General features: G+C 38.2%; 2 protein-coding genes across 2 annotated transcripts in view; one reads left to right on the top strand and one right to left on the bottom strand.

Annotated features, from left to right (window-relative positions):
• mapkap1 (MAPK associated protein 1) overlaps positions 1-10,736 on the top strand; it is a 36,883-nt gene extending 26,147 nt beyond the window's left edge. The window contains exons 10-12 of the mRNA XM_040157522.1: positions 1,492-1,629; positions 3,695-3,792; positions 4,708-10,736. Of these exons, the coding sequence (XP_040013456.1) occupies positions 1,492-1,629; positions 3,695-3,792; positions 4,708-4,830 (359 nt within the window). The 3' untranslated portion in view covers positions 4,831-10,736. The remainder of the gene's footprint in view (positions 1-1,491; positions 1,630-3,694; positions 3,793-4,707) is intronic.
• A 7,909-nt stretch (positions 10,737-18,645) lies between these two features.
• On the bottom strand, positions 18,646-21,924 carry ajm1 (apical junction component 1 homolog). Its single transcript, XM_040158093.1, has one exon. It carries the CDS (start codon positions 21,922-21,924, stop codon positions 18,646-18,648), a length of 3,279 nt encoding a protein of 1,092 aa, XP_040014027.1.
• Between the last annotated feature and the right edge of the window lie 2,953 nt (positions 21,925-24,877).

The raw sequence follows: 24,877 nt of genomic DNA, 5'->3' as shown, positions 1-24,877 counted from the left end.
TTGTAGCTTGCAAGCTAGGTAACCCGGAATGCCAACATTTACAGCTTTCCCAGTAGGAAACAGATGCTGCCTTTTGATTGGCACCTGGATGTATCTCACGTCTCTTTACTTGCAATCCGCCATATTCAACGATGTATTTAAACACTGAAAAATCTTCAATATACCAGCAGCTGTGTTTGTTGGTGTGTGTAGAGGAGAGTGTGTCTTCTGTGTTTGGCTCTGTAGTCTACACTTATACTACTTGAATATAATTTCACAATTTAAGATCATTGAAGTGTACTCAACAGAAACACATTACCTATAACCAGATTCAAACACAGACATTCTATAATGTAAACACACAGCTGTTACCACTGGTGGCTTTGATGGAGCTTGAGGTGTCTCCATTCTGTCGAGTCCCCCTTTTACAGGTACCTGCACATGCTATTTATTACCATTTAAAACAATAAAACAGGCAGCTAAACAGTGAATCTTGACTTAAAAGTGCATGTTAGCTTCACAAAGGATGTAATATCCGCAGGGTGCACATACAGTAGCTATAAATTGCATTAAAGTGTTCCTGTAAAACAATACAATGCAAAAATTTAAACTTTGCATGCCAACATACATATAATGCCATTGGTAAAATACTGATGTTAAGCAGGTATAATATTACCATGTTCAGAAATTTAGGCTAGTGTGTAAGCATGCTAATATTTGCTAACTAGCACTAAACACAAAGTATAGCTGAGGCTGATGGGATTGTCATTAGTTTGGCAGGTATTTGGTCAAAAACCAAACTTTAGGACAAATTGAAATTTTGACATGATGAAGATGTTAGAGGAAAGTAAAAGGATCACCAAAGTTATTACAATTCATCCTAGAGGGACATGAATGTTTGAACCAAATTTCATGAAAATCCATCTAATAGTTTATGGGCAGTTGTGGCTCAGGAGGTAGAGCGGGTCCTCCACTAAGTGGAAGGTCGGTGATTCAATCCCTGGCTCCTCCAGTCCACATGTCGAAGTGTCCTTTGGCAAGATACTGAACCCCAGATTGCCCCCAATGTATCATCGGTGTGAGGGAGTGTGTGAGTGTTTGTGTATGTAGAAAGCACAGTATGTATAGAAAAGAGTGCTGTATGAATGTATGTGTGAATGAATTAAAGTGGCAGTAGTGTAAAGCGCATTGAGTGGTCGATAAGACTAGAATAGCGCTATATAAGTGCAGTCCATCTACCATTTACAGTAGTTGTTGAGATATTTCACTCACAACCATTTGTCGGTGGACAGACTGACTGACATTGCCGTCCCAAGAGCCAAACCGCCAAAGTGGGATAAAAATATAAGGAAACGCTTCTAACATGTTGAAATTCAGCAGTTATGTTTGTTCACGATAAGATTTAAAACATAAACTTACTGTGCTCTTTAACTTGTAGTCCATGAATGAGTTATTATCATGTGCATGAAATGTGTTTTTCATTAATGAGTTTACATACAACTGTTTCTTTAGGCATTTCAGGAGAGAAGGTGGAGATCGATCCTGTCACCAATCAGAAGGCCAGTACTAAGTTTTGGATTCGGCAGAAACCCATCTCTATTGACTCAGACCACCTCTGTGCCTGTGACCTTGTAGAAGAGAGAAGCCCCAGTGAGTGTACCACGGAAACAGTAGTTCCTTTTATACAGCCTTTTCAAGGTCGGAATGTTGTGCCGTTATTCTGCCTTGCTTTTCTGTATAAAAGGTACAAACATGGAATTTGGGGGTGGTTGTTGTTCCACCTTTACGCCGGCAGCGGAGGTAGTCACAGAGCCGAATCGACGTCTGTAAAAAGGGAGACCCAGCACGGCGGAACAGATGCCAGCTCTGTTGTTTTACACTCATGCCTCTGATTCCAGAATGCTGGAATGCTATCTAAAATCACACTGGGGCTGCATTATATTTGTTTGGTTCAGTGTAGACAAGCAAAGCTGACACAATGAGGGGTCTTCTTAACGGCAGTATAGATTTATGTTTAAAAGGGGTAGTGGCTTGCTTTCTTCATTTCTACATAATTTTTTTCTCTAAGTATGTGTTTGCATACATCCAGAGAGACACCAAGATCAAAAAGTGGCTGATGGTATGCCACTCTTGTTCTAGTAAATTTTTGATTCTTTGTGGTATATCACTATTAGTTTTTTGATTATGCTGCTGCCGCTCTACTAGCTACTGGCTAGAAGAAAGAAAATTAACTCTTGGTCACCAATTTTATAATCAGATCAAGTTGAGTCAAATTGAACTGAATCGATTCTGGACTTTGTGAACTGAAATTGAATCACGTTGGGTGAACAGTGTCAGTATCCCATATCCAGCTATAATCATAATGCCACCTACTGGCAATAGGAAATGCTAGGTTTTATACTTCCATGCACTCCTCCTAGCTGGTTGACCACATCCACCTCAAAAGTGGTCAGGAAATCCTTGAGACCATGGTGATGCTTTGTTGTTAAAATTGTGACTTTTCATCAAATGGCGTTGCCTTGGTGGTGTGGTGAATTTGAATGTTTCGCCATGAAACAGGAAGTTGTTGTTGAAGAGTTAGAAATGTTCTAAAACTCACGAAACCTGATACATGTGTCAGAACTGCCGGAAAATAATAAGGGTCTCAGGATTGGCTGTGGCTTGATAGCGCCCCCTACCAAATTCCAACAAAGTAGTCCTTGCAGCATGTTTCCACCTACATGTACGAAATTCATCAGCATCCCAAGACTTACAAAAAAACCTCTTGGAGCCTCTTTGGCCTAAACCCAACAGGAAGTCAGCCACTTACAGGCAATGTGCTTAAACAAACTCCTCCTAGAGAAGAGACCTTTGTGATGCTAAATTGTAAAGCTTTTCTGTTTTTATTGAACGGCGTACATGTGATGTCTCATGATAAAGCAGGAAGTTTTTGTATTTCAAATATACATTGTCCAATCTTCCGGCCTGAAAGAATCTACAGGCCAATATTCAGGTATACAAAGCCCCACCTACTGGCAACAGGAAATAACAATTTCTGTACTTTGATGTACTGCTCCTAGCGGCTTGAGCAGATCCATATCAAATGTGGTCATAAAAGCCTTAAGACTTTCGATGAAACTTAAAGGGAAGATTGTGAGTTTTCATCAAATGGCGCTCTAATGATTGCACAGCGATTTTCAATGTTTCGCCATAAACAGGAAGTTGTTGTTACTCAAACTTGTTAAATCTGCCCCAAACTTCACGTTTGATAAGAGTCTCGGCCTGAAGACATCTACATGCCAATATTGAGCCATAGTCATAGGGCCATCTACTGGCAACATGAAATGACGTGTTATACTTTCATGTACTCCTAGCAGGTTGACCAGATCCATGTCACATTGGATCAGAAAAGCTTTAAGACCTTGATTATGCTATATTGTGACGGTTGTCAAGTCTAAGGTCAAAAGACGGGCTCAAGCTTCTTTTAGGGTCTATCTTTGCCCCTTTTCGGTTTTATCTTTGCCTTAATCTATGATACACATATGCAACTGGTGGCACAGTAGGTTATGTTTAACTCACTGGTTTTGTATTGGACAATCACGCAAAGTCAGAGGCCTATCATACAACCTGTACTAACAACTGTGTATACCACTCCCCCCTGGGGTTCGAATTTCAAGGGCCTGCTCAACGCTGCTTGCAGCTTTAATTAAACATGTTCTTCCTCTCTGTCTTACAGGTCATGCAATATTTAAGATCACTTATCTCAGCAACCATGATTACAAGCCTCTCTACTTTGAGTCCGATGCCTCTACAGTCAATGAAATAGTGTTAAAGGTGAGTTCTGCTGGATGTCTGTGCTGTGTACCGTTTCTGCTTTCTAAGGACAAAATTTTAACAGTTTTGACTTTTGTCTACTGTACACTCCCTGTCCAGCATCAAACAGCAGATAGATCGCAGTGAGAGACTAGCTGGTAAACATAGTGGAGCATTTAACAGCTAAAGAGCTAGATTATTTTCTCATGAGTTGGTGGAGACCAAACCAGAGTGAATATTAGACATAAATTTATCAGTTAGACAAAAACACAACTCAGAATGAATTCTAATGTTGCCCTTTGTGTGCATGAGTTGTAAATAAGTAGCTGTTTGGTAACATTCACTTTATCACCTGTACAGTGATTATATGTCGGTCTTCTGTTTACGGCTTGTTCCACTGCTGTTTTATAAATTTATTCAGAACACATGAAAGCATGTTCGACTTGAAGGTTCATTCTTGACATTGGAAATGGTAGTTTTACACAAAACTCTTAACTCAAGGTCCAATTACTAAACCTCGAGTTTGCTCAGTTGTCATGGAGAGTTTAGAAGCATTTATAAATGTATAAATACATGCATTTTATGTATTTTCATATGTAAATAAATACTTTGTTTCATCTTCAAAATATGAAAAAATACTTTATATTATTACAACTGTGTTATATTGTCAGTCATTATCTGTTTTCTACATACCCATTGCAGATGGTACAGTTTCAGTTGTTGATATATTAATAGACACTTTAAAATATCTTTCCATCTGCTTACTACATGATAGTGGGTTAGTATGTGTTACCATGATGGAGGTAATTTTGATGATGTAATGTATCTGTCATTAAGGCCTGTGGATGTCAGACATAAAGCTGAATTTATCACAGTAACATTTTAAACACTCCATGAGTAAGACAGGTTTTTTCTCTCACTGTTTTTGTTTTTCAGGTGAACTATATCCTGGAGTCTCGGGCCAGCACCTCTCGGGCTGATTATTTTGCCCAGAAGCAGCGGAAACTGAGCCGCCGGACAAGCTTCAGTTTCCAGAAGGAGAAGAAGACTGGCCAGTAGACAGACTGAAGCTGCTAAGCTACCTGTCTGTCTGAAGCAGACTGAAGCTGCTAAGCTACCTGTCTGTCTGTATATGTGCAGACAGAGAGTTAAACATGGTCTGAAAGTCTCATAAATTGCCAGCATCAGGCTAAACAGAAATGGAGACTGACAGGACAGTCACGTTAGAAGAGAGGAGAGCAGGAAATCGATTTGCAGAAAAAAAAAAAGGCAGACATGTCTCTGCTTCAGCTGAGCAGGTTAGAAGCCTCTGAATCTCCAAGAACGCAGAGTACACAAGCAAAAACAAATGCATTATTATTTTTCTAAGAAAGAAATAAGCCTTGTGGTACAGAGTTTTGGCTGTCATATTGCCGTCAGTTTTTTGTTTATTTACTGCCTCTGAATTTAAGCTCCGTCCTCCAGGATGGATTTGTACAGCTTCAATACATTGTTTTGTACACCCAACAAACAAATTAATGCACATGCTACACCTTTGTTTCTGTACTCCATCTTTAACAGATTTAACATAACATAAAAAGAAAATCTTCACATTTTTATTGTGCTGTACATAGGCGATTATATTCAGGAAATGAAATAATAATGATGAAATAGCCCAGTCTGGATTTTTGAAAAACAGATCAGTACCCTTCTCCCTTGAATCCAGATTGCAAATCCTTGACATTATCCAGAGTCATTTGCCAGTTCATTAGGTGCTCCTAGCTAAAGCTAATGTAGTCTAATACAGCACCTAATACCTTCATGAAGGTTAGAATGTTCATGTAGAAATATTTTTAGAGAGTGGTTAATTCAACTGTAGGATGTGATGTTGTTCAACTGTGTTGCATTGTACAGAGAGGTATTAAAAAATGTGGTGGTCACTATAATAGAAACACTTGTTGGTGTAATATTGTACAGTTCAACAGCACCACCAAACTGCATCCTCCAAAATGATCGATGAAGTCTCTAAATCATTTTCAACAAAAATATTTATTGCATGACTGTTGTATCAGACTGCATTAGTTTTAGTTAGGTACCTAATAAACTGCCGACTTTTGATTTTGAGTGGATTGGTGTGATCACGACACATTTTTATGATTTAAAAAAAATGAATGCCTATGTTAAAGCTTTAAAGACAGAGCAACAGTAAGTAAAATAGTAAATATGTCTTAGTGAATAAATTATCACCCAGCACACACGGAGATCACTTATAAAATGTTTGAATGCCTTGATAATTGCTGTCTTTTATTCTTTGTCCCTGCTCATAGCCATACTCTTTTTCATTCAATAGTGAACCTGATAGTGATGGTAGAAGACATGGCTGCATCATTTGTGTCATCACTCACTGATTTGAGGCCCTGATTTTGGGTTCACACTTGGGTTCCACCATTTTGAAGCTAGAAATTCCACTTTGGGCATTGTGGTGGAACTGAGGTTGATAAACCAAGCAGCAAGCACCATGGCTGAGTATGATAGGCAGAGACACCTGTCTGTCAGTCGGTTAAAGTCTTAAAGATACCCTGTGACGTTCTTGACACATAGTAGCCAGCAGGTGAAGGCCAAAACATAAACATAATCTGCTGTAGAAGTGACTGAGCAAAGATTAATTTAACTTGAACAACTGCTCTTTGGTGATGTTTCACACAGTATTTCCATTTTTCTGTACACACATTAGCTTGACAAACAAATAGAGTGGCATATTTCCAGGGAAGTGTAATGCCTTCTTCCAAAAAATTCAGATATGCTTTCTTTCAGTTATGCCTTTCACATCTCATAATAATGACTTAGTATCTCACAACAGTGGAAAAAAAGTATCTAATTTTTAGGAAATCTTAGAGACATATTTTGGTAACATTGTCATGTGATGTGAAAGGGCCGGTAAGTTCCTAGGTCCTGGAAGCTAACAGAATTTTAATTGTAATATGTTAAGAAGGGTTCTGCTTAAGGACTACAGTATGTAATTTGGTTTTACATTGTAGTAATTTACATTGCTACAATTGCCACTTGCTCAAATTAATTAGATTATATTAGATAATTAGATATTAGATATTAACTAGGATTAATACCAATTATGTGCTTTTGTAACCTACAGAGTCTTAGGTTGGGACCTGAATAGCTAGGTAACCTAGATGGTAAGGTCAGGTGAACATGAAAAAATGTGAAATTTGAGCATGGAGTTTATCATTTCATTACAAAAATTTAAAAAAAAAGTGTCAATTCAGGGCCCACTTACTAGCTTTTTCCCAGTGTGGAGTTTTGGTCATGTTGCGACAGTTGCATATGTATACATGCATGTGTAAGTAATTTGAATTTTTTTCCTAATATAACATTAGTTTTTCTGTTTAGTTGCAAATTACAGGCAAACATACAAGTCAACAAATATGGAGAATAACATTTCTAATAAGTATTTCTGTAGATTAAAGTGAATCATTCTGTTTTTACAAACACAGATTTTATCAAGGAAGTTTTTCTGGAAATCAGACATCAACAATATTTAACAACTATATCATTTCGTAAAAGATGAAAAAGTACTAAAAACAGTCTCAGAACATTGTAGTTGTTGAACCTATAATTAGTAGTAAATCACATGGTTCTGTCCAGGAACCATCTTAAATAATTATTATAATGACAAGCATGTTTTTGGGCTGTGCTGCGGGCTAAAGGCTTCAGTATGTTTCAGGCGAAGTAGTTTGCACAGCATGCTGTCTGACCACAACCTAAGGAAAAAGTGTCTCTAACTATTTTGAATTTCCCCACTGGATGGCCAGGTGAAATCTGGCGGCCGTAGCCTCCTCTTGGCTCTATCCCACTGCCTTACCTTATCCTTCAATAACAACTGTGTAGCTGAATCCAAATATGCACCCTCTAGGCTTGCAGACTGAGCTCTCACAGACTTTTATCGTATATACCGTGAGGTCTTCACCATGATCACATTAAATCTGCGAGGGTACAGGGCCAAGAGGGGATAAAGTGCGCTACAAATTGGGACCTCAAGCGAGTTCTTAACGGTATTGATAAGGTCAATTTTTACATTACATTATAGCCATAACAGATAGGGCCAGTACACAGTAGAATTTTCCTTTTCCATGGGCTCCATATTGCTAAAATTATATCCACATCCTCACTGTAGAAAGACAAAAAAAAAAACCTTTGTTCATTTTTAAATATTATAACAAACAAATACAAATTATTCAGCCTGTCCATATTCTGTATGTACATTATCAACTCTCACTACATCAAATTTGTAACCAACAACAAAAATTTAAAAATCAAATATCTAAAAAAATAAATATGGTACATATTATTAACATTATGAAAAAAAATATTACTTACACCGTCACATCCACATTGCTGTGGATTATTGTAATCTGGATTTGTGCAAACCCATTAAGTATTTTAGTCTTTGAGTGCAGTGAAGTCTGCACATTTGAAGTTAGCGTGTATCTTTTGTCGTAGTCGTCTTGACATACTGTTGGAAGCACACTGAGGCCTTAAGGAATATGCTATATACGGGAACTGTCATTTCGGGTTCAGATACAGCCTGTAAGACCTCCAGTACAGTATGTCATGCTGTTTTGCCTGCTTTCCACTGTCAAATATCAAATAAAGAAGACATGCCTTCATCTTAGAAAACATGTTTAATACTGGTGTGGAGATGGTTCATAAAATTAAAATATTGCATTGAGTTGTCTCCCCAACAAGTTCTTTCATTAATAGTTTTTGACATGTACATGATATCCATGGTGAAGGGTTTTAAAACAAAAGTTTGGCTTCAATTTTATTGTCTATGTTTTAGACATACAGTAGGTTTATAAAACTCAAGTAAAATTGTCAGTGAAATTGCAACCTAGATCCTTTTCATGTGCTTTTTAGGAATAATTCGCAATATATTGATTTTGTGTTTTTATATTAAGCCTAGTTTTATTTACTCTCTCTCATTGCTGTCTGTCTTGTTCAGGAGTATTATATATTCTTCTATAATATTCTATGCATAAAATTGTTATATTTTTGTCGTTTCCAACAATGACAGTTTTGAACAGTTACACTGCCATCTGGTGGTCAATACCATTATGCACCCATCGTGGGTTTGTCAGTCACACAGTAATGCATCTCATGACACAGAAAAATATTATGTATAAATTCTCTGCTCAATAACACACAGAATATCTGTCTTAACAGCTCTTGATCGAAAATGAGCAAAATGACCTGAAAGCCTTGGCCTTTTTAACACTTGGTTATCAAGTATCACACTCCAGCAAAAATATTCAGTTATTTTAAGGCAATTTTTATCTGTTGATATATGTGTCACAGGCAGCAATAATAATGGTATATTGGTCAAGTTAGCGCTGACTTCTAGTCATCACTACAAACCATGAATAAAACAAAACAAAAGTCATTTCCTGCTTTTTTTTCCATTTTCCTATATAACAGCCTTTTAGCAGAGCCTCAGCTGGTCTCAGTTATTTATCACACTCAAGGCTATTCATCTCAAGGTTATTTAAAGGAGTGGTGGTGAGACTGTATAATGAAGCACAGTTGAAGGATTATGCAAATGAGGGTCTTATGATGAGCCAGTATTCTGGGACCGCCAGGAGTTCTTGGCCCATCTTGATGTTTGGCTCATTGGTTGATTTCACTTATCAAGAGCTGTAGAACTTTGTACTGGCCTCAACCTTAAAGGGACTCAACCCAGAGACAGTATATGGATCCTTTACAAGTGGTGACCACTCTGGGTGTCTTTGCAGCAAGGACGTTCCAGAGGGAGTTGGCAGAAAAGGCAGGGATTCAGATTTTTGGTATAATTTTTAATGGATAGTTCAGGTTTTTACAACTTGGGCCCTTTTTTTTGTAGTTTTGTCCATGATTTATAGTCATTATAACATTATACATAAGAATGGGACATGCAATAAAAACAACTTTGATGGGGCAAAAAACACAAGCAGTCAGACAATCAGACAATCCCGCATTCCTGGCGCTCACTTCTTGTTAGAGATTACGTACCTCACAATTTAACCCCCTGTACCAACATTCTGTGCAGGTATTCTATTGCGGAAATACATAATTAAAAATATTGACACTGAATATCATGCAAGAATTTGCATAATCATCCGGTATCAGTGTTCTGTTTGATAGGCCTTAGTTTATCTATATTATCTAAACCATTTTTTATTTGGAGATAAAACTGAAAGTGAGCCCACTTGAAATGTTGCAATTATTCCATCTGTGTACTGGCAAACTGTTTAAAATCCCATCTCAAGACCTTGTGTCTAGGGGAGTGGGATTAAATTAAGGCTCCTGGGCCCTGATTTGTTTTAATGCTTTTAATAATCTTGCTTGTTTGTGATTGATTTCATTTGTCTTTATTCAATTTTTTTTTCTTTTTTTTGATATGTACATTTGTAACTGTGAGACACTTTGTAACTGAGGTTTACTTACGTAGTTCCTAACTCACTGGGTCTTTAGAACTGCATGTGTGTTAAACTACATTTCCCATGTGTAGTTGGATAACAGTATAGACATGCACTGATTGAAGTCTATTGACTGAGAACACTTAGATCCCGTGCATATTAAATGTATGCATTAGATCTGTATGCAGAACTGTCTCCTCTTCTTTAATGAACTGATGAATTGGGGGAAAAGTATCCCTTTAAAAACTGGCTTCTCTCCTCACAATTTGTGGAACTTTTACAGTTAACTTTTTGTTCTGATTAAACATCAAGACTTTTACAGGCTGGATTAACAACCAGGCAAAGTGAGCAACTGCCCCAGGGCTCAAGGGGAACCCTGAAGCCTCGAAGGCCTTAAATTGACCCTGCATTATCAACTGATGTTGAGGCCCCGTCCTGTACAGGTCCTCCCGTTAAGATCTGAGATTAAGATCTACTTTAAGGCCTTTAATGTTTCAATTTTTATTTGTCTTACATGATGCATGTTCTTAATTTAAAAAAAAAAAAAAAAAAAACATATTACTCCCACGGTCCAAAAACAAGCAGGTTAGGTTAATTCCTTGAAGGTTTGAATGTGAGCGTGAATGGCTGCTTGTCTCTATATGTCAGCCCCGTGATAGACTGACAACCTATCCAGGATGTACCACTTCTCACCCAGAGGGCCGGGATTGGCTCTAGCCCCCCTGCAACCCTCAAAAGGATAGGTAGTATAGCTAATAAAAGACATACACAATGCAAAGTGAAAAAGCGGGGAGGGGGTTGTAATACAGATTTTACTTGTGCCACTCTTTATGCTTACTGCAAAAAAAAAATATATATATATATATAAATCTGCTGTTGCGGTTAACTTGTAGAAGACCTCTTCTATTTATTTAGTATAATATATCTTTTTTATTCTTCTGTTGTGAAGGAAAAGTTGGTTTATCATTTATTCACTTTTAGTGATGCTCCTATAGAAGTTTCAAGGTCTCTCCCAGGGGCTTTAGACAGATGTTTTATGAGTCCAGGGGGGCCTACATATGTAGCAGCTTGTAGCCTTATCATAAATGGAAATAAGCCAAGCTATATCTGTCTGAGCTTTCATTTATGGCCAGTGCATGGGCAGCGTGTGAACATTATATATGTTTCTATCTTATTGGATGATGTATTTGGGTTGAAGTAAAGATAACCAATTTGGACTAAGTTCTTTGTCTCAAGAAAAACTGTAAAGATGATTGTAAGACACTGTCCATTGAGAGAGACTCCCCTTTGACTTCTTTTGATAAGGTTTGTTTGTCTCCTGTATTGTAACTTACAATATATTTCACTTTAACATAATCAGTGTTTTGTGTGTTTAATTGTGTTCATAGTCTTTTGTAGAACATCTTCCACAACACTATTTTTATTATTTTATTTTTCCCTTATGTTTTAGTGTGTGCTAGAACTATTTCTTGATGAACAGCAGTTTATCCATCCACCCAGGACATTGGTACTTTAGTTTAGGTTTTGGTCTCTGTACAGGTAGGACGATACAACCTCATTGTAACTACAAGGCTCCAGGAAGTCTCTGCACATGGTTGTTGTTCAAAACGAGAACTAAGAAATAATTCCAGCATGTAATTCTCCGTAAAATTTACACTTCTCTTTGTGTACAGATTTAACAAACAAGATACAACATGTTTATCAATGAGCTAATATTCCTTTAGTTCGAGGAATGATTATGGTCATGGATAATAGAAGCAAAATGACAAACAACAGCAGTCAAAATCCCACACTTAAGTGACCACCTCCATATAAGGTTTTGTGTCTAACACACTGCTTCCCCCGGTTGCTCTTGACAGACAACAGTCATACTTGACAAGACCACTGGGGGTTGCTTGTCAGTTAATTTTAAAAAATTGATTGTCACATTCTGTAGTTAAATCTATTCAATCAGTGAAAGGTTTTATAAATCATAAGTAAGTATTAAGTAGTCCACTCTGTCAACATACCTACAGTGTACTAAAGGAGTAGCTCAGCCAAAACACTGAGGCCCAGTCTACTTCCCCCTTTTTGCCTGAGATTCTTTCACGCACATGGCCTACATTCTGTGTGAACACACGCACTACTGGGTTTTCAGACCACTTGTATTGATTGTGGCTACAGTTGAGCTGGTCTCTTGAATGAACTACAGTGCACTAATTTGCTGCACTTATCTGAGCCTCCACGATCCTGTCTCACTGCCAGCAGTCACAAAAGAAGCTGAGCTGAGCAGTTTGATACACAGCCAGAGGAATGAGGCCTGCTCTCTTTTACCTTCACTGCTTTACACGCTCTCTCTCACTGTCTTGGCCTACATTCAGTGTGATCACCCACACACACACACTCTTTTATTTCTATCTTTGTGAGGACACTCATTGACATAATGCATTCCCTAGCCCCTTACCCTAACCTTAACCATCACAATTATATGCCTTTAAAGGTGTGTTGGAAGTTAGGACTGGCCAAAATGTCCTAATTTTCCACAAATGTCCTCACTCTGTAAGGTATATAATTCAAACTGGTCCTCACAAAGATAAACGTACAAGTACATACACACACACACACACACAGCAATAACAAATGCCTGAGGAACTTAATAGATTTATTAACTGATTGTGAAATCGAAGGTGGTGCATGCAGGGATGTGGGACTGATGGAGGTAATTGCCTGGAATAGTGACAGGGAAGTTCATTTCATCTTCAGAGTCTGAGGCTCCATCAGTCCCACTGCGGTCAGTGAGGAAAGAGAGAGAGAGCGGTCAATGGACAAGAAAGAGGAGGGAGTGCAAAACTAAACCAGACAAGGAGAAGAGAAGATTAGTATCATGAGTGGAAAAGGCCAGGAAAAGTCTTATACCTTAAAGGGTAGGTTCAGATTTTTTAATCTATCTTAAAACAATACTCACATACTGTACCCTACTAAGTACACTGAAAGAGTTACATTATTGGTTCCTGTCATCCCCCTGTTCATTGAAGTAATAGATTTGTAGAGAAACTCCACAGTAAGAAATGGAGGACAATATCCACAGTCCTTATTCTTTGTAAAAATACATTTGAAAGTTCAGCTGAAACTAAAATGAGGCTTCAACAGTCTGACTAAAATAAATCAGCTACGGACCTTTGTGTTGTGTGTTTTTGCTGGGACAAAACAAAAAAAAACCCAAAACCTACAGACACTTCCACGACATATCTCTCTACAGTGGCTCAGCAAAGAAACACTGCATGTAAAAACAAAAGGAGAGAATTTCATACTCAAAAGACTGTAAATCTGAAAGACCCCCACGTAAATTGACTGGAATAGTGACGACTGAAGTTTTATATTAAGTTCAGCTGAACTTAGTATAAGGCTTCAGTCAGTTCCAGCTGGAAAGGTGCCCCGAAAGAACTGAACCAGGGGCATTACAGCTGATTTTCTCTACATGTAGGTCTCAGACCACTGGTCCACAAGGATGATCCAACCAGTAAGTAATATGTTGATCATTAACCTCCCTTTATTTTTGTTTATCTATTAGGAATGTGTTAGGTATTAAAAATGTGCTGGTTTGTTATTGATGATTGATTGATTGTCTTTTACTTTTTATGTATCCTGCTTACATGGGCCTCCGCATTTTGCACTACTAACTGTTATGCTAAAATAAATTTAAAAATTGAACCCACAGTTAGATACATAAGTATTTGGCCATGGACATTAGATAATTTTTCATGACATAATGAGTGAACAGGCCACAATTGGCAATGAAACTGATTGTCAGTCAATTGTCCAATTACTTTTGAGAATCTGAAAATGGACTGTGTATAAAAATGACTGTAATTCTAAATGGTTAATGTGATATTTTTGTTAAAGCCCTTGAATTAAAACTGAAAGTCCACACTTCAATCACATCTTGATGGCTTTGTTTTAAATCCATTGTGGTGGTGTACAGAAGCAAAATTACAAAAATTGTTTCACTGTCCAAATACCTATGCACCTAACCTGTGAGTCATTGAGACATAAGCACATATATAGCTAGGAGAGCCTATCTGTATCTATCTATAATTAACCTAATATTAGACTTGAAAAAAAAAATCCAAACTCCTGTTTAATTATATGTTTGATTACCCGCAACAATTGCATTGCATGTTCAGTGCTATGATGAGTACTGAATAGGGAGGGAAAATGAGTTACCACCATGCAAAAAAACATGTTTTAGGGACCTATAGAGAATATTGGGAAATTGCTGAAATGGATGCTCAAATGGCTCTTTGAAGCCCTGCAGGTTGGTCATAATGTAACCTAGAAATAATATTCAGTCTTTAAACAGGTCAATGCTCTTCTCTCTCCCGTAGTTTTGTGCCTTGTTGTCTCTCTCTTCTCTCCTGCTGTCGCTTTCTGCAGGTATTTCTTTCTCCATAGCTGTAGAGTTTGGATCTGTGATTACAAACCACCTACCGTCCCCATGATCCTGCCCAACACTAACTGCTACAATTATTATTACTAGTAACTATGTTTTTTGCCTGTTCAAAATGTGCCTGTTGGCATTGTTACAAACAAAATAGCCTGAAGGGGGTAAGGGGTTCTATTTACAAACTCCCAAAGCAACATTCTGTGATGTTTATGTGGCATCATTATTTAGGGCATTCATCTGTATTCAAAGCAACATTCTGTGATATCACTCATGACATCAAATTTTATGTGAGGGTTAGGGTTAGGGTTAGGATCTTGACAGCTGCCCATCCAAAAAACTTCAGTCGCCACTGCACTTCCTGGGTCCTCAGCAATACACCCGCAAAGTTTGATCTCGATCGAGTAAGCGGTTGTCGAGAAAATCAAAGGACAGCCAGACAGAAAGACAGAGATTTATCCATTTATTAATAGGATTATCCTATAAATACTCTTGTTATTATTACATCTCTCTCTCTCTCGCTCTCTTAACTAAACTGGTCAAGGCAGATGGCTGCCCACCCTAAGCCTGGTTCTGTTCAAGGTTTCTAGCTGTTAAAAGGGGGTATTTCTTGCCGCTGTAGCCAAGTCCTTGGCAATGGGGGAACGTTGGGTCTCTGTAAATATAACTATAAAGAGTACGGTCTAGACCTGCTCTATATGAGAAGTGTCTTGAGATAACTTCTGTTAAGATTTGGCGCTATATAAATAAAATGGACTTGACTTGACTTAAAACTTGGTCTTAACCTGCATTTCAACATATCTTCATACCTAACAACAAAACAGGTCTACGTTTATGGAAGTTTTCTGAACTGACACATTAAGATTGAGGTTTGGCTAACTAGATATCTAAAAAAACCTGGTTTAGCTGAGCTTGAAGGTTCATACTTGAACTTGGAAACTAACCAAGGTTAGAGAAAGACTGTTAATGGTCACTGCGGATGTATAAGTGCCCTTTTCAAATTTCAAATCCGTTTTTTTTTCTTCAAAGAAGAAATGCCCTAAGCGATGTCAGTTTAGCCACAAAGATGATAAGGATGTGTGGCACGTTGATGGTGTTTGTGCCCTCCTCCACACTGCCCCATCCACCATGGCCCTTTTTAACCCTTATGGTTTGTTTACCCTGTGCCTTGACCAACTGCATCATTGTTTGGTATGCTCACCATGATCAGACTGGGAGGCAAAGGGTACTGTGGATTGATTTCACTTATCAAGAGCTGTAAAACATTTGAATGCAAAAAATTTGGATACACCTTTTAAATAATGTCGGAAGATGTTTGAAAAATGACAATCGTGATTGTTAACTACTTTTCATATTCCAAAATGCAGATTACCATGAAATTTTTCATGTCTCAAGGAGACGATGCCTTTTGATTTTAATGACCTCTACGTTAACACCTTGAGGACAAACTGTACATTTGTAGCTAAACTGACAAACCATTCGTTTTGTGATAAAACATTCTAAATTCAAAGTTTAATCACTAGCTTTTTCTGGAGCTTTCTAACAATGAAAATAAAACCTGCCAAAATGTCTCATATTATAGATTTATACTTTAGACATTTAATCGTAAAAACGTTTATTTGAATATATTGACTTCTTTGGTCATAGTATACTAAATTTAATCTGGTTCCCTTTTTATGTGAACTGAATTTATTTTCTTGTATAGCCTATATATGATAAAATATATCATGTTTAAGTTTTACTTCTGAAAATTAAATTGTGGTAATTAAACCGATAGATCGCAAAGTAATACCACTATTTTTCATCTAAACATACAAATTATATGAAAATTTTATATCATCAAACCAACTAAGTTCTCCATGTAAAAACAGTATATCTCTCCCCTATGACATTGTCCTGTTTATAACCCCACTTATTGTTAACCTCATTCCTTTGAAGAAATATGAAGGACTCGGCTATCTGATCTGCTTGCACAGTCTTCACTTAAAGAATAGGCAGACAGCAGAACCCAGAGTTCCCATTCCATTTATTAGATATGGTTTATAAATAGACACACGCAGACGATTATGATGAAAGTATAAAAAATACAAGATTACAGGATTTTCTTGACATTTTAGTGAGGTCTCTTCTTCATTGCTTTAAATTTGAACGACTGAAAATTATTTGTTTTTTCTTACACACCATAGTAGTTTTTACTTTCACAATTCCATTCATTGAGCAAGTTACTATCATCAGTGTCATTTTAAATGAGATCAGAGCATAGAAAACAGAATTACATGCAGCCCACAACTTTTCACTGAATCTGTACAGCACATCTTGTCAGCCAACCAACAGATTTTAAAATATATATGTGCTTCAAGTTTCATTATACTTGTCTTGAAAACTCTGAGGAAAGCTGATTTCACAAGGAAAAAAGTTTAAATATGGAAGAATGATTAATGACTGTGAGAAAACAGCTTATTCAACTTTTAATGAGGTCTGATTGATAAATCGGTCCTCTCACAACTTCCAGATACGTAATTCTTCAAATGGGATCAGTTTTAAATACTTTGGATATTAGCAGGTCAAACATACAATATATTCCAGCTAGACTGTTGATTTTAAAAAACTTAACTGTAAGTATCAAATCAGTATGCTGGCAGGAAATTTGGGATTTAGCATGCAAAAAAACAAAATCAAGAAATGTACTGTATCTTAAAAAAGAATGAGGCAAAATGGCTAACTTGCACTGATAAATGTTTCTAAAATTTCTGCAATCAATGAGCAATGTAATGGTTCTGATTTGCTAAAGCCAAAAGCACAGTATAAACCACATGTAATAAACCATTGCAGTACAAATACACAACTAATTTCGTCTTCAAGTGTTTATGTACCATATAGCTACTGTGCCAAATCTGGCTCACCTTGTTCTAAGGACAATAACTCCTGCTGCTAATTCATATATTTTTATTTGTGAATATGTCTAAAAGTACAAGTCATCCACTTGAGTGTTTTAGGAAATTGCTTGATTTTTTGGTATTATACCAAGTTTTCTTTTTGTAGTAGATAACTCTCACTATTCACAGTGTTTAAAACTGAACAGTACAGGCCAACACCTATTGTGTGGATGGTTACTTCCACCATTTCAATATCCATTGTGGAGGTTGCTTTCAAGTCCAGAACTGCTCCAGTAATCTGCAGCGCTGAGCAGAATTACAGAACTACTGAAATGAGCCTTTCTGCAAAGTATGCCATTAGACTCAGTAAAGAGTAAAATATTAACTTTCAATCTAATACTCCTACCTAAGCAAAAAGAGGTTTTTTGGGCCTGTTTTTATAAATGTTTCAAGTAGCACAACTGTCTCTTTTTCAGTTTTCATTATTTTCTTATGATGAGAATTTACATTGCCACCAAAAAATTCAACATTTTATCTAAACTTCAACAAATATATAATATAATATAATATAATATAATATAACAGAAACATCTGCTTTTCCATAATGTGGGGCTAACTGATGAAGCAAGTTTGCATAGAAAGTATTTACGCAGAAAGAAAATAATGCTCATATTTTCTAAATGATATACCATTAACGTATGTATATGAAAAATAGTCATGTTGTACTCACTTACAGAAATTGACTCTTTCATCTAAAGAAACCGAGTTACAAAGAACATACAGTAGCTGCTAATTATTTGAAAAAATCAAAACACAAGAATGTCAGTTTAGATAATCCCTACCAAAGGGAATGTGTCGTTAAAAGTACATGACCAGGATACAGACAAATGAATTGTGGTGGATAAAAAGTATGTACTTGTTAAAAAGATTAAAATTAATAATGTACTGTACTCATTCTGCACCTGACAGGAAATATCCTGATAAAGAATAATACTGACCAAGCAGACATGAATATATATCATTTTGATAACAAAATACATATCTACAACTGTTTGTAATTAGATTGATATATAAATATGTGTAACAATATATATGTATTTCTATACATATATATTTACACCAAAAGGTGCACTTAAATAATGTCATCCAGGAGATGCGGGGTACCTACCCAGTCCAATGTCCTGGGCTCAGATGCAGCCATAATCATGCACATAAACTGTTTACCGGTCCTCTTATCGATGGGATAAATAGTTGTGGGCGTGAACCTTCTGTTACTTTCCACAAACTCACAGAGCTGCTGATACACCTGTGGGTATTCATGGCGTAGGAAAACCCCTCGAATCCTTAATTCTCGCTGTATATTGATAAAACAGATTTCCCTGGCCTTCCTGCCTTCCTCTCCCTTTTTGTCGATATCTGCTGTTCCTGGGGGTGGGGTGAGGATCAGCGTTTCCATGTCACTTTCTTTCTTGTGAACCTTTCTCTCAGGGCTGAAGGAAGCCAGGGCAACCTTTGCATATTTTCTGACAGTTGGAGCTTGGTTCCTTGGTGATGGCCCATCAGGCAACTGCTCACCGACAGCAATTGATACATTCAAGATGAAACATTCGTTTGGGTCATACTCTTTGCCAGCTTCCTGCAGCTCCTCACAGTACTCCCCTAGGTTATCCTTGAAGCTTTCAAGCTCTCGAAGGGAAAGGTATGTAGGAGACATAAGTAGACTATCCAGGCCATACTCCAGGAAATTACTGGATGACCCAGGGTTTGGAAAACCAAGGAAGAGAACTCCTCTACCTCGAGAAAGGTAGCCAACTTTGGCAATACGGGAGAAGGCTTTGTGGACTTCAACAGTCTCCCGGCAGTGTTTGATGATGTGACGGCATGTGCTGCCAATTCTTCCATACAGGCAGCTTTCTTTATGAATGTCCCAGTCCTCCCTGCGACAGTTACGGGAGCAGTAGTAGGTGTAGCAGCTGTGGCAGGATTTAAAATATAGGCAAGCATTGAACAGTGTCTCTGTCCTCCGACATTTGTTGTTAGAGCACATCATTGTATCATCTTCGTCTGGGCTCTGATCTGGGGAGCACTCATCTGCAGTCCTCATTGCATCACTGACTCCATCTATATCTCGAAAAGCATCAGGATTCATTCTTATTGAGGTTGGCTGCTTGTCAAGAGGGGCTGGTTCCTCTGTACCTGCCTTTGAGCTCTTTCTGGACAGAGATACTGCTTCTTCCTCATCAATTAACTTCTTTAGTTGATCCAAAATGTCCTCACTTGCCCTTCTACTAGGGGGCTTGTAGTCAGTCACAAGATCTGCCAGAAGCTCATCAAGTTGTTCTAGGCTTTGCTGTAGTGAGGCGTTGTCATGTGTCTTCTCATTGGTTGAGCTTTCAAAGTCACACTGAGGCAGTTCTGGATCCTCAGTGCTTCTGGAGTCAAGAATGTCCCAACTGGCAGACCGTCCTTGAGCCTTATTAAGGATCCCTGGTCGAATGTCATTATCAGTGATTGTTATCTCAGGAGTGACAAACCAGAGTTTACTAGTAGTGCTTTTTGACATCTCTGTTGGGCTTCTGTCAATTAGTGAGTTATCAGACATTGATAAGGCTGCATAGCGTCTTGGTGAACTGGAGAGATTGACTACCACTGGTTGTGGTTTGTCACCTGTGGCTGTTGCAGGCTTCCTGGAGTCAAGAAGATCATCATAGCTCTGACCCCGCTGTACAGGAAGAGGTTGTTCCCTCTCTACACGAGAGTTTAGGATATTGTCCCAAGACCTTGAGTAAGATTTGGAATCTGTGCCAATTCTTTGAGCGTCTACACATGGGCTGGCATACCAGGGTGTTAACACGGGCTCTTGCTGGACTCTGGTTGGAGTGACTTGGGAAACATAAGAGGCAGGATTGGTGGAATAACCAGATGCATCTGAGCCATACCAGTCATCTGTTTGTGCCTGAATAACTCTAGCATGTCTTCGGCCCTCTGTGTAATATGCCCTTGCTGGGATATGGTGCTCAGGAGGCATTGCATACATGTCACTGGAATAATAAAACCTTGGGGGAGCAGTCTGGATTTGATAAGACCTTGGATCATCGCCATAAAATATTCTAGCTGGAGGTGTCTGTATGATGTACGGCCCCGGTTCATTTGCCGTGTAGGGTTTGGGATATCGTGTCTGCACAGAGTATGTATAGGGCTCCATTTCAGGATAATAGGGTCTCGTAGCTACAGCATGCACCATTCGAGTCCTTGGATCTTGCACATATTGCACTTTTGGAGTATATGTTTGTCCTGGTGTGTAACGTTCCTCCTGAAAGTAAGAACTTGGTTGAGGAGGAGCAGTAGTAACATATCTCCCTGGTTCATCTGCATAAAAGAACTTGGTTGGCACATTAGGACTGGAATGAGCTCTTCGTTCCCTTCCATAGTAATCACCTGATGAGGGCATTCTTTGCAAGGGAATCTCCATGGGTTGTAAATAACTATTTGGCATGCTTTGGGAATAGTGGTAAGTTTGCCTACTCTCTGTACCTAATGAGTCAGTGGGAGTTGGTGTTCTACAGTAGGAGAAATGGCGTGGTACAGTCAAACTCCTACTCCCCCCACTGTGGTGCCTCTGCCAGGGTATGTCCACTTGAGGTGTAACCTGTTTCTGTCCTGAATGATGTAATGCAGTGTCATCAGGTTTGATGTCCACCCGACACCGGACATGAGGGCTTGTTGCTGGTTTATCTAGCGCTCCATCCTCAGAATTATCAGCAGCAAAGTGAGGTGAATATCTACTGCTGTCACTCATTTGAGGCTGCAACTTAATGGGATGTACTTCATGCATATGAGCCCTAGTTGCCGTATAGGATGACTCCCTATGCGCTGATATTTCTGGTCTCCAGCGAGTGTCTCTCAAAGTCCTTTGGGAGTCCCTCCCCTTCCTCCCCGAAGATGAGGACCCTTCAAAAGACACAGGGGTGAGACTGGTCTGGATCCGAGGTGCACTTTTTGACCTGGTCCTTCTTTTTTGTTCAGGGACAACTAACTCACTGGCCTTATCAGCAGCTATTGGTTGAGGAGTTAACCTATGGCTAAAAATGTCTGGAGCAGAAAAGCGGTATCTCTGCTGGCGGCCCAGGGCATTCCAGGCAACATCTGGGTTGACTAGATGCCTATCAGCTTTCCTGTATGGGGACTCCATTGAGTATTTGTGGGATTTTGGGTACTCCAATGACATGTAGTCAGAGGTACAGCAGTGCCTCTTATTGACTTTGTTCTTACTGTCCTCCAGTGTACTGTAATTTATAGAATCACATTGTTTGGAGGGTTGCAAGGACATGTAATGTGAAGAAATGGGAATCACTTTTATATCTTGATGCACAGTTGATACCAGTATGTCAGGCGGGTCTGTGCGTGTCATCTTAAAGGGACTCCTCTAGTTTTCTCCATCAAGTTGCTTTAATGTTGATGTTGCCTGCAGATAACAAAGAACTTCAGTCAGTCACTCATTTGTGCAGACAATAAAAATGTATTACACCAACTATGCATGGAGAGGAAATATGATTAAGTATGGATTACTTGTTAGCAGTAACTGTAGGTTAGTCTGTAGATTAATCTTTGACAGAAATATTAAACAATATTTAGATTATGTACAACATATGCAACTATAGTTGTGGAACAAAAAGAGCTGTATTCCAAATTTAGTCCAAGGATTTTCTGCTTGCAATTATCTTTCACGTGGAAACATACTGACAGGTTTGTGCATTGAGGCTAATTTTAGTGATTCAGGTGGTGAAGGAGTGGTGGAAAGCTTTCTGGGGAACACTATAGTCAGAGTAGCAATCACAAAGGGCTAAAGTGTCATTCAGAAACATCTAGAGATATTTCAATATTTAATAATGAGAATTAGTGCTTAACTGCATATTCAGGATTATGCAGAAACTTGAATGAATTTCCACGTAAACCTGTGACATAATGATTTTTCTTTGGAACAGCCCATAGACATTGATGTGATTTGTTTAATGTGAAAAACCAACAGGCCCATACCTCCCCCGTATCTCACCTTAACTGAGCCACAGTCAAGTACTAAATAAGACTTATGTGGGGAAACATATCATTATATTGGTTTACCTAAGCAGAAAATAAGTTCTTTTTAATAAGTTTTGATTTTCATACTGTCTTCAGTTGATGGCAATAGAATCAAATGTATGCCCAAGTATAAATACATAAGTCCAAATCTGTATTAAAGCATCCAGCACTGTTTATTCTAACAACGAGCAATACAGTGGCTGTATTATCTTGTTTAAAACTTAGAAGTGTTGAAGTTTTTGTATGTGCCTGTGTGTCTCAATACTGCAATAATGAAATCAACTTGTGTAGCCCAATGTGAATGTACTAACATGCTTTACAGACCCACAACTTTACACTTTACACAAAATCAAGTGGGCAAACTTTAATGTAACCTGTGGAGTTTTTGACCACTATTAGTGCAATGTTACTGAAAGTAGGGCCCCAATTTGTTTGCATCATGAGCTTGCAAAAATGCAATATGCATTCTATGTAATGATGATATTCATTAGATGGAAACACTAGGCATGCATAGAATTGTCTCTTGTCACATTCAGGGCAATGCAAATTTGCTAAATTAGGACACACACACACACACACACACACACACACACACACACACACACACACGCACACACACACACACCATACTCAGGAATTCCCAAATTAACCTAACGTGTTCTTGTTCTGTCAGTGTCACACTTAACATTTAAATCGCTCAGCATGAATAAGCCAGAGAGTAAAATAAACAGAGTGCTTCTCAGTCTATTTTAATAGTAATAGTTGTGGCACTATAAATTATAATTTTATTTAGCTCCTCAGTAATCATCAGATCAGTGGGTACATATAACTCTTTGTACAAGTTAGTGGGTAAAGTTATATGTAAATCATTTGGAGCAGAGCTTCAGTGTATCTGTTAAGGGATTCAAGAATCAGTGAAATTCAGACGAGTAATACAGAGGTATAAGCAGAAGATGAATCAAAGAGCTCAGACCCTTAAATGAGCAGTCAGTCATTCAGGTCAAGCTACAGTTATTCATGCCACTTTGGCACTGCACAAAAATGATGCAGCATTTTTCCAATATTTATTGTGTGAGGTCCAGTCTCCTCATCTTAACGTCTTCAGGTCCTTCAAATCAAGTCCAGCTTTAAGGAAGTCTCAATAAGTCATAAGAAAAGTCAGAGTAAAGTCCCAAGTCATTATTTTGCTCAGTTCTGCTACAGCAAAAATAATTGTAGACTACATCAACCCTGACCTGGCTGCTTTTGAAAACACAGCCTGTTGACCTGTTAACCAGAGTCAATTGACTATCCACTGTCTGGCAGTACAATAAATTCAACACTGGTGTGCCAAAATATCAATTAAATCACTATTTTATATCCACGTCAGTCATTTGATAAAACAAACAACTGACAACAATATGTTATCAGCTATATTGACATTTCAAATGAGTGATCACCAAGAAGGTTAGAGGAGACAGAAAGATGTAATTTTAGATGCCACACTAAAATGTAAAGCATTGACCACATGTATAAATGATGCATACACACAAAAACATCCATAGGTCACTTCCCACACATAAACTTTTATATTAAAAAAAAAATGTATGATGAGAATGTGCGTACCTCATGCAGACTTCATGTCAGGCTTACAGACAGAGTTAACTGCTGGTGATGTGAAAATATACATAAATATAGACATAAAATATAAGGTGAGAGAATAATTTTATTTACTATAAGATTACTCTCTCACCTTAACATTGTTTTATTTAAGTTGTGCATTTTTAACGTGGTGCAGCAGGCAGATCTATCAGTGTTTAAGGTATTTCGACGTCCTTTTATGCTTACTCTCAATTTTTCTATACACTGATTTTATATTGGCTTCTATTAAATCAAGGATTAGCAAAAGACAATAAAAAGCCTTTACCTCTTTTTGTTGCCAATAATTCATGAATCGTTGATGAATTATAAATCATGCCGTGTGGTGCCTCTGATCACAGTGACTGCATAGGCAATCACCATGAATTTCGCATATGATTTAAAAGGCAGCAGTTGAAAAGTAACCTGAGGGAATGAGGGGGTGGTTCCAGGACACTGGTTCTACTTTCGAGCCCCTCAGAGGTGTTGTGGGCCAAACGATGGAACACCAGTGGGAGGGGGTGCCCAGTTGAAAACCCTATGAAGTCACAAAGGTCTAAACTACAAGGCTCTGCCCTCTAATGATGGAAGGGCGATGCATCACATTATTAACACTATCAGTCATTTCAGCAATTGCCCCAAAGCACTTGCTGATATGACTGATGCTC

Source organism: Xiphias gladius, chromosome 20 (assembly GCF_016859285.1).
Source record: "Xiphias gladius isolate SHS-SW01 ecotype Sanya breed wild chromosome 20, ASM1685928v1, whole genome shotgun sequence".
Taxonomy (NCBI): domain Eukaryota; kingdom Metazoa; phylum Chordata; class Actinopteri; order Istiophoriformes; family Xiphiidae; genus Xiphias; species Xiphias gladius.
The sequence above is the reverse complement of the archived record's forward strand: the minus strand, read 5'-3'. Positions and strand labels throughout refer to the sequence as shown.

Excerpts from the sequence above, each read along its gene's own strand:
- ajm1 (XM_040158093.1), bottom strand. The coding sequence starts at position 21,924 with ATGACACGCACAGACCCGCCTGACATACTGGTATCAACTGTGCATCAA.